Source organism: Trifolium pratense, linkage group LG4 (genome assembly GCF_020283565.1).
Source record: "Trifolium pratense cultivar HEN17-A07 linkage group LG4, ARS_RC_1.1, whole genome shotgun sequence".
NCBI lineage: Eukaryota > Viridiplantae > Streptophyta > Magnoliopsida > Fabales > Fabaceae > Trifolium > Trifolium pratense.
Window position 1 is genome coordinate 56,046,868 of NC_060062.1, and position 14,462 is coordinate 56,061,329.

Consider the following 14,462-nt stretch of genomic DNA (forward strand, 5'->3'; position numbering starts at 1 on the left):
AACTTTGTATTGAAGTTGATTTTCATTGTTTATCTCACAGTGTGATTTTTATTGTTTGATAAGAATAGTGATTGTTAATCATACTTGTTTGTGCTTTTTGAAGATTTCTTGTGTTTACTTTTTATAACAAAGTAAAAGGCAATTAACTCTCTTAAGTTTATTCTCTCCATTAGGCATAGATATGAAGCACATTTATGGGATAACAGTTGCAAGAAAGAAGGACAGACTAGAAAAGGAAGACAAGGTTAGTGAGCAAAAACAATTAATAGTCAAATTCATAACATTGGTGCCAATAACATTACATCCAAATATTTAAAAGTACTTCATAACATTGACATTTGTCTCAAATTACATAGACTACTAAAATAGTCATTAATGACGACCAGCAGATTTCATCACTTGTTGCAGCTGACCGAAACCCGAATTTGAATTTTCACCTACGGGCATTCCATAAATTGGGTACATGGGTTGTACTTGCAGTTGCATCGATTGACCTACAGGATGCATCGCAGGCATCACATGTTGAATTCCATACATTGGAGGGATTGCTCTGCTTGTAATATCCACATATGATGTTGTAACATTGACGCCACGATTTTGCGGTGGATCTGAACAATTATTTTGCGCACTTGTTTCACCATGGCAACTTGTTTTTCTTTTCTTGTTCTGTTTATAAATATAAATGATTATTTTAGTACAAATAATAACACTATAATTAATAAAACATATTATACCTTGTACCAAAAAAAATATTATACCTTCTCAATTTGGCTTAAAGAATCACCTATCGACACCGGCTCCGACTCAACATTCCCTTTATCTTGCATGTTTTCTGTAACCTGCAAAATACCACATCAACTATTATGTTAACTAAAAAATAAATATTGACTGTAATAATTAGATCTTAAGTTGTAAGATATTTACCGAACAATTCCTCGCATTATGAGTTGTGCTTTTGCATTTTGAATGGTGCCGGACAACTTTTGTGTCATTCTTGTTTTTCTTTGAAGCACCCTTACTCTTCGCCGTCTTGGGATCACCTACAGCTGACTTTTGTGTCACAACAGGATCGGCTGTACTGCAATACTTTTTTTGTAAATTCATGATGTCCTCCATTATTTCCCTATAAACACCATTCTTTTTTGAAGCTTCTTTGCAAAAATGTGTGAAAGCAGAACAATATGCACCAAAACGAGCAAGCTCGATCAAATTCGAATCAACTGTACCATTACAATCCATCGAATTCAAATATTTGATTTTGGCATCCTTGGTCCAGCGCGACAAAACCAAACTCCTAGGAATGTGATCAACATGTTCTTCCTTCATGACATAAAAAATATGAGAACATGGAAGGCCACACGAATCAAATAACTTACACGAGCATTCCAATGTATCACCATCATAAACAACTTCTCTTTCATAGTTATCCTTACAATATTTTGTCAATGTATAAGTCTTCGTCTTCCCATGCTCATATTTATCCTTAACAATCAATGCACCAACCTTCATAATTTCATCTTTAACTTCTTTGAAAATCTCCGCTGTATAAATTTTAGCGGCATCGCTCTCCATCAAACGCAGGTGAGTTGTCAACACAGGTTCTGTATACTTTGATTTAAAATCAGCAACCACTTCATTGTTCCTGTAGTCTGTCACAGCCTGCTCAAAATTGTGCATAAATTCAAAAATGCACCATTTATTCCTGACATAACAATTTATTATTGCATTAATAGCTTCACATTGCGACTTAGTTCTTAAACGTCCAAAAAACTTATCACGTAGATATGCAGTTGCCCACAGTGATTTGTTCTCATAAGTTTTGGCAACCCAAGGATTTCCTTCAAGTTCATTTTCTTTAATCAGCTCTGCCCAAAACTCTTCAAATTGATCCTTCGTAAAATTTGAGTATATGGCTTTTCTAAAACCTTCCAAATATTCTGAATTCTTTACATTTTCGGTTGCATTCTTACTCAAATGCCAAGCACATAGCCTATGGGTTGCATCGGGAAAAACCTGTTTTATTGCCTCCCTCATATCCCCATCTCCATCTGTCACCACTGCTTTTGGGTGTTTATTTCCCATGCACTCCAAAAAACACCTCAAGACCCACTTATAGGTCTCTGTTGTTTCATCTGCTACCAATGCAGCTCCAAAAATAATTGTCTGAGAGTGGTGGTTAAATCCAGAAAATATAATCAATGGGTAGTTGTATTTCTTCTTCTTGTAAGTTGTGTCGAATGCAACCACATCGCCAAAACAAAAATAGTCAGATCTACTGCTCCCATCTGCCCAAAAAAGACACTTCATTCGTCCATCACTGATGTTGACAGCATATTCAGCATACAGCATGGGATCAGTAGACGACTTTACATTTAGATAATTGAGAGAAGCTTCAACATCACCATCTTTAACTATTTCACGCATTTTTTTATCAAAATAATTGTACAAATCTTTCTTTAACCCAACACCAGCATATCCACCCTTCTGAGCAACCATGTACCCCATTATATGACAAGTCCTAATTCCATGTGACTGAATACCATCAATCTGAGCTCTATCTGCTTCAGAAGTTTTACGATAAACAGGGTGCAAGTGCACTAAACTAGATGGGTTTAATTCATGGTTATGACCCTCTACGAGCATTGACACTACATATCTATCCTTTTCGGCTTTGTAGTGCACACGAAGCCTAGCAGGGCAATTAGTACGGGTCAAACGCCTATGCTCTCTTTTCCTGTCTATCCTATATAAGTGTTTCTTATCTCTTAAACCATGTTTACTGCATACAAACTGCCTCATTACTGTTATTCTATTACCTTTAGGCCCTCTTTTCCTAGAATCACTTTTCCTAATGGCAAAACCTTTACATTTACCATACTGATAATAAAATTCATATGCTGCGTCGATAGTACCAAATTCCAAAGCACGAATTTCATCAGAAGTAATGGAATTGATTCTTACCAATGTATCACCTTGAACTGCATCTACTTCAACCGGATCATCAGCAGCATCAGCATCATATTTATCAGCATCATCGCTATCATCTGAACTTTGGTAATTCAGCGATTCACCACCAGTGGAATAACTTTCATCCTCGTCATCATCATCATCATCATACAATTCAACATCAGCTGTATCACCATGAGTGGAATGAACGTCATTCGAATCAACATCAACAAAATCGCCGTACTTTTCCATAGTGAACCTGAATCAACATCAAAAGCAGTAATGGAATTAGCACAACAGAACTCCTATATAACCTACCAAAGTCGTGTATCCTAGCTTTACCGTCGGCATGAACAAATAATTAAAGAGACAAAAACACTACATCCCAACTTAAAATCGTAAGACATTGAGGGTATGAGTCACTTTTCTTATGTATTTTGTGGAGATCTTAAACATAATCTTGCTAATATTATTTTAGAACTAACAACTTACACATGAATTTGAACACAAATTGAATTTAGCATTGGACTAAATATAATCTTAAACAAGCTTATGGATATAGACAGCTAAATGTGATTAAGCTATTATTTCCCTAAAGCAAGCTTGTGGAATCAGTTTTTCTTTCTTATTTTTGTAGAGTGTGATGACAATTCACAAATTTATTAGAATAAATTTAAATGATTCTGTTAGTTTTTCAGTGATGCATATGCAGTTGGTTTCAGCTTTCCATCTGTGCAAAAGAAGCATATAATTTAAGACAATTTATTGTTTCAGCATCAAGAAATTTAGTATTTAAATTTAACATTCACTGAAAAATGTGTTTAAGATAGATAGAGACAGTACAAGAAAGTTTATAATTGAACCTGTTCTCTTCTCTACACTACACTTTCTTTAGAAAGAAAAATGGAAAAGTGTGAAATCAGATATAAATAACATGTTCACATTGTGGTTAGTTACTACTTAGAACCTTAAAATGGTATATTTGGTTTCTTCAAATTGAAAATCAAACTCGTGGGGTTTGAAATCCATATATAGAAAACAAATTCAACTATAAACCCTAATTCCCAATTTGATTTGGAACCAAATTTAGCACCCCCAATAGAAATTCGATATCATTAAAAATTTAACAGCTAATTACAAATAAAAATAACAAACATTTTCGTATTTACCTTAGGAACTGTGTTTTCAATACATTTCGCCCTCCGATGGAGATATTTGGTTGTGTTGTGTTTTATGAAGCGATAGAATTAGGGGTGTACGTGGGCCGGATTGGGTTGGGTTTGGCCAAAACCAAAACCCGAACCACATAGGGTACTCCGGATTGGGTCTAAGAAAATAACCACCCGTTATAACATTGGGCCGGGTTGGGTAAACCCACTAATTTCCGGGTTGGATTGGGTTGGGTAGTGGGTTACCCAAATAATTTTTATATATTTTTTTTAATATAAAATGATAGTATCAAAGTAATAAATTACTTGCAATTTGCAGAATTACATATGTTCATCATAAAATAATCATACCAAATGTTCAAGAGACTAAAATTGCACTAAGCAAATCAAAATTTCATCAAAATCTTGCAAATATTCATCATAAAATGATAATAGCAAATGTTTAAGAGACTAAAATTGCAATAACCAAATTAAAATACATCAAAATTACGGCTCATCAAATTACAAAAAAGAGTCCAAAACATAGTCCAAAATCCACTAGACTAAGCTCTGTTGCTCATGAATCGAATATCTAAACAGCTTGAGCTTCGTTGCCATCTTGGTATTGTATGTATCTTGTCATTGATGTTGTGAATTTCTGCAGTAATGAGTGGAGGATCTATGGACAAATCATAGTTCAATAAGTAAATGAGTGTGATAATTTGAAGAAATAAGGATGCAGAACTTGTTCAGAAAGTTGAGAACACTGCAGCATAAATATAATACTAATACAATACTAAAAAACTACATGATAAAGGTAGAATAGAATGGAATGAGATCAATTGCAGTGTTGGGACCAATTTACAAGTTCAGTTCGTTCAACAATGACGTGATGAAAGATTTTGAAGGAATACGATGATGTTTTGTTTATTACTCCCTCACTCCCAAAATAATTGTCCCATTCTACTACTGCACACTTGCATATACACAATTTTGATCATTAATATTTTTAGTTATATATTATTAAAAATTATGAAAAATTGATATTTTGATAGTACTCGTTATGCTAATATTTATCTTTATACATCAGTAAAAATTGTATGAATATTACACAGTAGACAATAATTTTAACATAGGGCGAGTAGTATTTTTTTTAAGGCAACTGCTTTGGTGGACAAATGGTCCATATGGACCATGTTTGGTTACCATTGGATGATGAAGCTTCATGAGATCTAATGATGCAAACCATTCACACAAAAACTTTTGCTTTGAGATAAAGAAGGAAGAGGAATTTGGATAAAGAAGCAATTAATGGAAAGACAGAAGCATCAAAACTAAGGTATATCCCGATGAAGAACAAGAACAAGCTGATAGTCAAGTAACAAATCCTTATTCTATAGAAGCATGCATGGAATTGCTCAACTCCATGGAGGACATTTCGAGTAAATTTTATAATAATGCGCTTTGGTGAAGTTTAAAGATAAGGATTGGCGAATTAAGATGCCTTCTTTTAGGCGAAAAGATTGGCTTGCATCTCTTGAGTAGCATTCAGTGGTTAGTTCAAATGTTTTTGTAACTTAATTGGGAGTTGAAAACAATTTACTCTTGTGTTTACTTGTTTAGTTTTCTACTAATTGTCTTATTTTGTGCTTTTAGTTTTTTGTTTTTTTTTTTTTTTTGAACAATCCAAAATGAGATGCTTTTAGTTAAACATATTAATTAATGTATTATTATTATTATTATTGACACATTTGTCCTGGAAATTGACACAATCAAGACAGTTGATTATATCTTTTTAATTGTGTTTTGATGTCTTCCTGAAAGGCATTAAGAATAGATATCAATCAGAGGATCCACCTATGGCAAGGCAACTGCAGCCTCGTTCGCCTTCTTCCACTTGAATGTGTTTTGCTCTAAACTTCCAATAAGCACTTACCAATCTGTTTTTAGACTGATTATAACCCAATCTATCCCCCATGCTGGAAATGTCAACATTGGAACAACTAACCATTGATTAATTCCAAACACAGTATGTTATGAATGAAACTTGCATCCGAAAGGAAACATAGTAACAAACTAGTTTGTGGAAATAGGAGCCGCGAAAACAGCACAAACACATGGGGTCTGTTTGGTAAAAATAAGCTATAAGCTAACTGATAGCTGAAAAGCTAGCTTATAGCTGATAGCTGAAAAGCTAGCTTATTGAAATTAAAGTGTTTGGTAAAATTAGCTTTTAAAGTGGTTATTAAATATAAAATTACATAATTGATAGTGGGTAGTTTATTTTTTAGAAGGGGTAGTTATTAAATTAAAGGGTAAAAATGGAATAAAGTGTAAAAAGCTATAAGCTATAAGCTCAAATGCTACTTGAAATAGCATCTGAAAAAAAGCTATAAGCTAGTACAAAAAGCTTGTTACCAAACACCTCTAATTTTTTGAAACAAGCTTATAAGCTCATATAATAAGCTATAAGCTAGCTTATTTGTGTTACCAAACAGAGCCATGGACGAAAAATAATTGTATCCATAATAAAGCACAAGGAACCTGGTGTTTCAACAGCTACATCACAAACACATGGAAAGAAATGGATTGTTTGAGTGATCAACAGCATGATTCTTGGAATCATGATCACTCCAGAAAGAAAGTGTTTTCCAACAGGTATCCCATGAATTGATTAATCATATTAATTGGTAGATATATCAAGCCAATCAAACTAAGAAATTGCATACCGACAAAGACATGGAATATTAAACTAAGAAAGTGTTTTGCTCAGTTTGGAATATTAAGTCACTATCATAAAAGAAAAAAGCATAGTTTAAAAAAAAATCACAAAAATTATCTAAAACATGATATGAAGGACTAAAGCTCAGAATAAAGTTAAACAAATGAAAACAAAAACCAATTTTTTAAATGGGTCCAAAACTTCATTTAAAAAAAGTATATTAAATTGCACTTTTAACCTCTAATTTTCACAAACATGCGATTTTGATCCCTTAACTTTCAAAATAGCCTTTCAAATATTAAATTGACCGTTAACTTTACAAAAAAAGCCGATGCGTCATTTTTTTAAAAGACACATGGCGCGCTGATTAGGCATTAGTTGACAAGTGGCCTGATGATATGGCCACGACCAAAATGACAATTTTTATTTTTCATTTCTTCATCTTCCTCTTATTATTTTTCAACTTCTTCATACAAAGCCTTAATTCATTCATAGATTACAGTTAACACTTGAAGAAAAAGACGAAGGTGAATGATGAGGTTGACAATTACCATAAATCCCACTAGCTTTTTTTGTGCCCATTAATTAAATTCTACATCTTATGGAGATGGTTGTGATAGCAGTAACAATTGGATTCAGAAAAGTAACATAAAATCCAGTAGTTCAAATACAAAACTAGATGTGTTGAAAGATATCTTCACACACAAAGGATTAAACTAAAAGTAATCCACATAAGTAGAGCAAGTATCAATGATTAGTTACCTTGTTTAAAAACCTTAAACAATATCCTTAGACACATGTTAGCAAGTCCTTTCTAAATGCATGAATATGATTAACTGAACAAGCCGCAAGGAAAATCAAAACATAGCCTTTGAATCAATATAGTCTGACAATATTAAACGAACTAATCAGCTTAGTTACAAGCCAATATAAGTTGAGTAGATACCAATGTATTGGATTTGTTAATAGTTCCAAGCAAAAAAAAGTTTCATTTCTACATCTAGTTCCGTTAGTAGACTTTACAAAATTGAATGCCCTCCAGGACATTACCTCTGACAATTGACATCGCTGCGATCCAAATGCTTCTCCAGGTCTTCATCACTGATATCTTTCTGTATCATTTTGTCCTCGGCTGTTTCTTCATCTCTAATAAATTTCAATAATCAAAATTGTTAGTGCAAGACTTTGAATTCTCTTCATATTTCCAGTAAATGTTGGAGTTAGGCTGATTCATTCACCCTAAATAAAGATACAATACTATCTTGCTAATTGACAATGATATAGCAACTAATCCTCCATAAAATTTTAGCAATATGTAGTATGTTTATAAGCTTGAGTATATGAGACGAATTGGTGATTAAAAGGGTTGCATGTTCATCAAGTTAGGCCAATCCTAAACAGTTGTGAAAATTTTCTAGTCAAGTTAAATTAAAAATTATATGGCCATGTAAATAAACAATGCCACACTTTCAACATCATTATCATGCTAGAATATCTTGACAACAAATAACAAGGGGAAAAAAAATAATTACAAGCTACTGCTGATATACAAACCTCCATTTCATCCACAATGGAAGGTGTTGCACGCTCCTGATGAACTGTCCTTTCTCTATCACCACATGCTCAAGTTTCAACTTGCTGAAAGCTCTTTTCAACATTGGACCCTGTAAAAAAGGACCAATGTCATGGTCATCTCAATATAACAAGCCACATGTAGTACATATTATACTTAGTATACAATATTGCATACCTCTACTGATTGTGCAGTTGCGAGCCTGTAAACGTTAACAGGCTTTGTTTGACCGATTCTATGACATCTATCCATGGCCTGTAAATCCATTTGAGGATTCTGGAATACAACAAAGTCATTAGCAGATAGTAAGTCAAATACTGTAAAGCAATTAGATAATGCCAAACAGGAAAAGTAAAAAATGTACCCAGTCACTGTCATAAAGAATGCAAGTGTCAGCTGCAGTGAGGTTTATTCCCAATCCACCAGCCCTAGTAAAAAAGAAGAAAGATTCTGCAATTGCTGTTTGTATAGTTGAAGTCCTCGATCTGCTCGTGCACAGAATGATAACACCAACAAAACAAACTTAAAGTTAGCATTAGCCTCTTGAATCAGTGACAAACGATTCAGATCAACATTCTCAAAGAGAACAGCCGATGATAACAGAAGAGTGTTGCAAAACAAATCCATGGTTTAAACAGAGATATAGCTTATAAAATCAGAGTTTGTCTACATACATTATGCTATGCATATAAATAGAGCACTCTCCACAAATTTCCACTGATGTTTCAGTTTTAATGGAATAATTTAATGCATAAAGTGCATTTTGGATATGGTTTTTTTGACAAGCTACTCTAAACATGCTTATAAGGGAATTTTATTAAGAACCTAAACAAATTATCATAAAAACTACGGAACATTTTAAATAAAAGAATACCATTTCTTAAGTTTATTTTTTAAAAAACCAAGCACAACCAAACAGACCCTTAAGTTGTCATTTGACAGAATTCACAATTTGAATTGTCTGATTAAAGGTTGTGCATTATTAATTTCATATTCAAAACCTAAAACAAAACATATTAACAAAAGTAGTTTGAATTGTCTGATTAAAAGTGGTGTTATCCAAGCATTGTTACAGACCTGACGTTTCCTATCATCCAATTTCACCGAACCATCAATCCTGCAAACTTCAAAACCCTTCTCACTAAAATAGTAATCATTATATCTAGCACTCTGGTCCACTGACTGAAGATCAGAACCTGATAGTAATTAGCAAAGGCAAGTGCACATGAGTAGCAGCTTGGCCACAAAAAAAAGGAAGCGGAAAGGTACAAACAAGGCACTGTAAAGCATACCTTGTGATTACGTGCAAATAGCCGCTGCAACAATCTATCGAGCAAGTGGAATTTTCCACATTGTTTGATTATCTCATTCACAGGAGGATACAAAACTAACACGGAAGCAAAATGTAGCTTAGTTTAAGTATCACAGGTCATTTATAAAAGAAAACAACATAAAACTGGTTATGATCCAATCACATGGTACTTACATGAACCATCAAAGGCTGATTCTTAAGAGATCGGGAAGACTTTCCTTGTCTTTCAAATGAAAAATTGAGAAAACAATTACCAACTGACAGTTTCGCGTCCAAATATTTCCCACAATGGAAGAAATGGAAGAGAAAAGAAGAAATCAAGTATGTGTTCTATGATTGATTTTATGCTAATTGTGCATTCTTTATTTCAAGAACTAGAAGGCTAAATGACTGTATCATGCAGGTAGTGGCCAAGCTTCATGGAATTCTTAGGCCATTTCTTTTGCATAGGATGAAGTCTGATGTTGAGCTAATGTTGCCACGGAAAAAAGAGATCATTATTTATGCTAACATGACTGAGCATCAGAAGAGCTTGCAGGATCACTTAATTAAGTCTTAATTAATTCAAAAGCCTTAATTAAATGATCCTGCAAGCTCTTCTGATGCTCAGTCATGTTAGCATAAATAATGATCTCTTTTTTCCGTGGCAACATTAGCTCAACATCAGACTTCATCCTACGCAAAAGAAATGACCTAAGAATTCCATGAAGCTTGGCCACTACCTGCATGATACAGTCATTTAGCCTTCTAGTTCATGAAATGAAGAATGCGCAATTAGCATAAAATCAATCATAGAACATATACTGATTTCTTCTTTTCTCTTCCATTTCTTCCATTGTTGCTCCATTAGTGCACTTTCTTGACAGATTAAACCTACAAAGAAATTTGAATGCATTATGTAAAGAAAAACAAGACACACTTGGTGTTTCCATCTTGTATTATACCGAGACCAATATTGCCAAAAGGCATAGAAACTGTTATAATACCGAGACCAATATTGCCAAAAGGCATAGAAACTGTTATAATATAAACTTCACCAAGAAGGAACAGCCATTAACCATGTTAAAAGATAACATAACAAGGTACAAGTAACAACCAAGTTTGGAAGAAACAGACCTTACATATGAAGAACTGATAGTGGATGACGATTAGAGGGTGGGGGAGGAGAGGTATGCCACAGATTCAAATGAAAACGACATCAAAGTTGAAGACACATTTGACAATCTTTTAAAAATTGTTTGATTAAGTAAATTCATTAGCAAAAAATTTTAAAAAGAAATATGCTAAACTGGTCAGAGTTTATTGAAATATTGTGGTAATGGGTCAAATTGCTTCCCTTTGATATGATAAATTACATTGATTCAGATCACAACGAAAAGAAAAAAAAAACTACTTTGTCATCTATGTTGTTTTCTTACCCCAACAATATAGTAGGGAATAATCAAAACAATAGCACGTCACACAATCCAGGACATTAGATTTCCAACAGACACATATCACCATATGACAGTAGAAAAGAAGAAAAAGTGTGATCAATAACCGACAGGAAAAGAACACTAACAATTTCTCAAATTCTTCAAGTGATGAGAATATATCAGGTAAGATGAAGTTCAGCAATGACCAAAGCTCTGCCAAATTATTCTGGAGAGTCCCAGTCAAAATAAGCTTATTTTCAACTTTAATGTATCTCAACATCTTCACTAATTTTCAGTTTGAGTTTTTGAGCCTGTGTCCCTGAGGTCACAAAAAACAAAATTAGAACAAGAGAAACAAACCTATCTAAGTATCACTGACTGTTGAGTAAACACATACAACTAAACAGAGTGTTTGATACATACAAATGAGAGAATTTATGTACCTCGTCCACAACAAGATATTTCCAACTGTATGACCTGAAACATTTCCTAGCATCATTCATCGCAATCTCGTATGATGTTTATTACTATGGGAAATTCTGGGCCAACTGTTCTAGCCCTAGGCATATGTTTCCTTCTGATTTGATTTCTCTGATTTTTGTTACCATGGTAGATAACAACAGGGAGCGATGGTGTAAACCTATTTACATTTATTCAAGAAATGATCATCACAATGAAGAAGCACAGCACGACAATATAATGCTTGAAGTGCTATAAATATATAAAAAATAACATCAAATCAAATCTACCTAGAAATCTCATTCACCCAATTAGAGAGGGTTGATAGAGGAGCAATTACCATATATGGCCCATCCAATCCTTTTGATTTTAGATGAGAAATAAAGCCAATTGTTTGGATTGTCTTCCCAAGACCCATTTAATCAGCTATAATCCCATTCAATCCATTTTGCCACAGGGAAATCAACCACTTTACACCCTTAAGTTGATAAGACTTCAATTTTCCACCATCATTGACTAATTATCAAAATAGTCTTTTTTCCTAGTTTAGCCTGCCACAAAGTATTATCTAAACCAAAAAATAGAAAGAAATTTTCAAAAGTTTTAATTAATAATCAAAAGGATTGTCTTTCTTCTTCAGTCAAATTCACATCTTCAGTCTTTAGATTTTCTTTAGATCTTGTAATCATGGCTTCAACTGCCTTTTTAGCTTTTCCTCTAAAGTTATTTCAAACATGATCACATACTACTGATTAGAATAACTCAAACTACATGCTAGCATAACAAATTCACAAAAATTATGAAAGAAAACATAAAATGTGCAAGCTATAAATCAAATTGATTTTGTACACTAACATAAGAGAATATGCACCTCAAATTTACATCTCACTAATAGCAATGTTATTGTTTCTGTAACTCTTATACAAAATTTAATAGTACTCAGCAATGTACTCACACAGTATTGCATTGTTTAGCCGCCTTTCGTTTTGCTCCACGACCCTTTTTTTCACACACGGCTGGCTCTCTTCCTTGTCCTCGTTCTCTTGTTCACTTGGATTCTAGCATTACAAATTCAAACAATGAGAATAAACAATACAACAAAACAACAACCTAACATTCAAAAAAAAATTACACAACAGAGAGGGGTTAGGGTTAAAAAGGGAATACCATTGTAATATCATCCATTTTCTACAAAAGAAACTCTGAGTTGAGTAGAGTTTAGTTTGTGTTAAAAGTTCATCCAACTTATTAAACTGTGTATTATTAAGATTGGGCGCCTCCTCACACGGTTCATCTTCTTCCTTAGCACGAGCTTTAAGTAACTTCTCTTCCTCCTCCGCCATTGATTTCGACACAAGAGAAGAAGACCCGTCATCTGCGACCACCTTTTCCTCCGATTTCACTTCCACTTCCTTTTCACACACACCATTTCACAAACATCAAAACCAACAAAAAAAAATCAAAATAAACTAAAAAAATAGCAAAAATCAAAATAAACCAAAAAATAACAAAAATCAAAATAAACCTAACAGGAACAATGAACAACACAAATTTTTTACAAAATCACAAACGAAAAATACAAATACCTCTTCTTCTAGAACCGAAGTTGGCGACTCTGCAGGAGGATCAACTTTCATCATATTGTTCTTATCATCCATTTTTCAAACCCTAAATGTAAAACAAATTCACAAATCACACGCCGGCGACATGAATCTGAGAGAGAGGGGGGAAGAAAACCTGGTTTTAGGGTTTTTTTTTTTTTTTTTTTGAGTAATGGAAGAAATGGAAAGAATGGGAAATAGAGAGGATACCAACTCCTATATATACACACACACGCGAGAACTACACTCGTGCACTCACGTGTCTGATTAGCTGTAATATTTTTTTTTTTAGGAATTATTAGCTGTAATACTAACAAAAGAAAACACTGTAGAAAAATTTTAATATTAAATGGTATATGAAAAATTTGAGTAATATTAACTAATGTAAAAAATGGGAGAAAAAATAGAGGAAAGAAATTAATTGATTTTTATTTTAAAAAACAAAAAATTTGTATAAAAATAAATTGAATGTGTATTACATAAAAATAAAATTGGAGTTGTATAAAAAAATGAGGTTGATTTCTATTTAAACAAAATTAAGCATTGATTTCATATTTATTATACAAGGGTTACCAAATTATATCAAATTGATTGATGTAGCCTGGTGGCAAATGCACCAAATAATTCTTAAAGGTCATGAGTTAAGATTATGGGTTTAGGGTTAACGTATCAGAATAAGCTTAGAAGATATATATTAATCCTTGCACGATTTCGGCGAAACAACATTTATATATCAATCATGGATATTGTCAATCATGATAAATTAAACATAATTAAGTGGACTAAGTAGTAATATTCAAGGGATAAGTACATTACAAAAGTGAACCACCCTATTGTTGGATGGCTCAGTCACCGAGTCACATCGAATGTTATAATAGAGTCTTCAAAGACCCGTAACATGTATAAAATTTAATTTTCACCTCTTATTTTTGTGCTATTAATATGGTTCTAAAGGACAAATATCAATGAATTAAAAAGAAAACTTCATTAAAGTGTAATTTAAAAATTTTGCGCACTAGATCAACTTCTAAATTAGCAGTTGACAATTTTGCTGAGTTTGTAGAAGTATAAATATGGCATATATATGTAATGATTTCTTCTCATTTGGATGCATGTGTTTCTTGGAAATTGCTATCATCTCCTTCCAAAGCATTTTTATATATAGTAGAATTTGTTAGGCTATAGATAGAGAAATTTTTTAAATTTTGTGCGCTACGCCAACCTCTAAATATGATATGTCAGATCAACCCATAAATATTAATAAAGAGGTTTATATGAAGATTTCA

General features: G+C 33.2%; 1 protein-coding gene and 1 pseudogene across 1 annotated transcript; both read right to left on the bottom strand.

Annotated features, from left to right (window-relative positions):
- Positions 1 to 249: 249 nt before the first annotated feature.
- Positions 250 to 4,993, bottom strand: LOC123924003 (protein FAR1-RELATED SEQUENCE 5-like). Its single transcript, XM_045976759.1, has 5 exons — positions 4,924 to 4,993; positions 4,116 to 4,194; positions 925 to 3,205; positions 759 to 839; positions 250 to 666 (listed from the first exon to the last, which is right to left on the bottom strand). The coding sequence occupies exons 3-5, from the start codon at positions 3,196 to 3,198 to the stop codon at positions 373 to 375; spliced, it is 2,649 nt and encodes an 882-aa protein (XP_045832715.1). The 5' UTR covers positions 3,199 to 3,205; positions 4,116 to 4,194; positions 4,924 to 4,993; the 3' UTR covers positions 250 to 372.
- Positions 4,994 to 5,866: 873 nt separating this feature from the next.
- On the bottom strand, positions 5,867 to 13,345 carry LOC123922972 (annotated as a pseudogene).
- Positions 13,346 to 14,462: the final 1,117 nt, after the last annotated feature.

Excerpts from the sequence above, each read along its gene's own strand:
- LOC123924003 (XM_045976759.1), bottom strand. The coding sequence starts at position 3,198 with ATGGAAAAGTACGGCGATTTTGTTGATGTTGATTCGAATGACGTTCAT. Across the intron at positions 840-924 it reads ATAATGCGAGGAATTGTTCG|GTTACAGAAAACATGCAAGA; the intron begins GTAAATATCTTA and ends GGTATTTTGCAG. Across the intron at positions 667-758 it reads CTTTAAGCCAAATTGAGAAG|AACAAGAAAAGAAAAACAAG; the intron begins GTATAATATTTT and ends ATTTATAAACAG.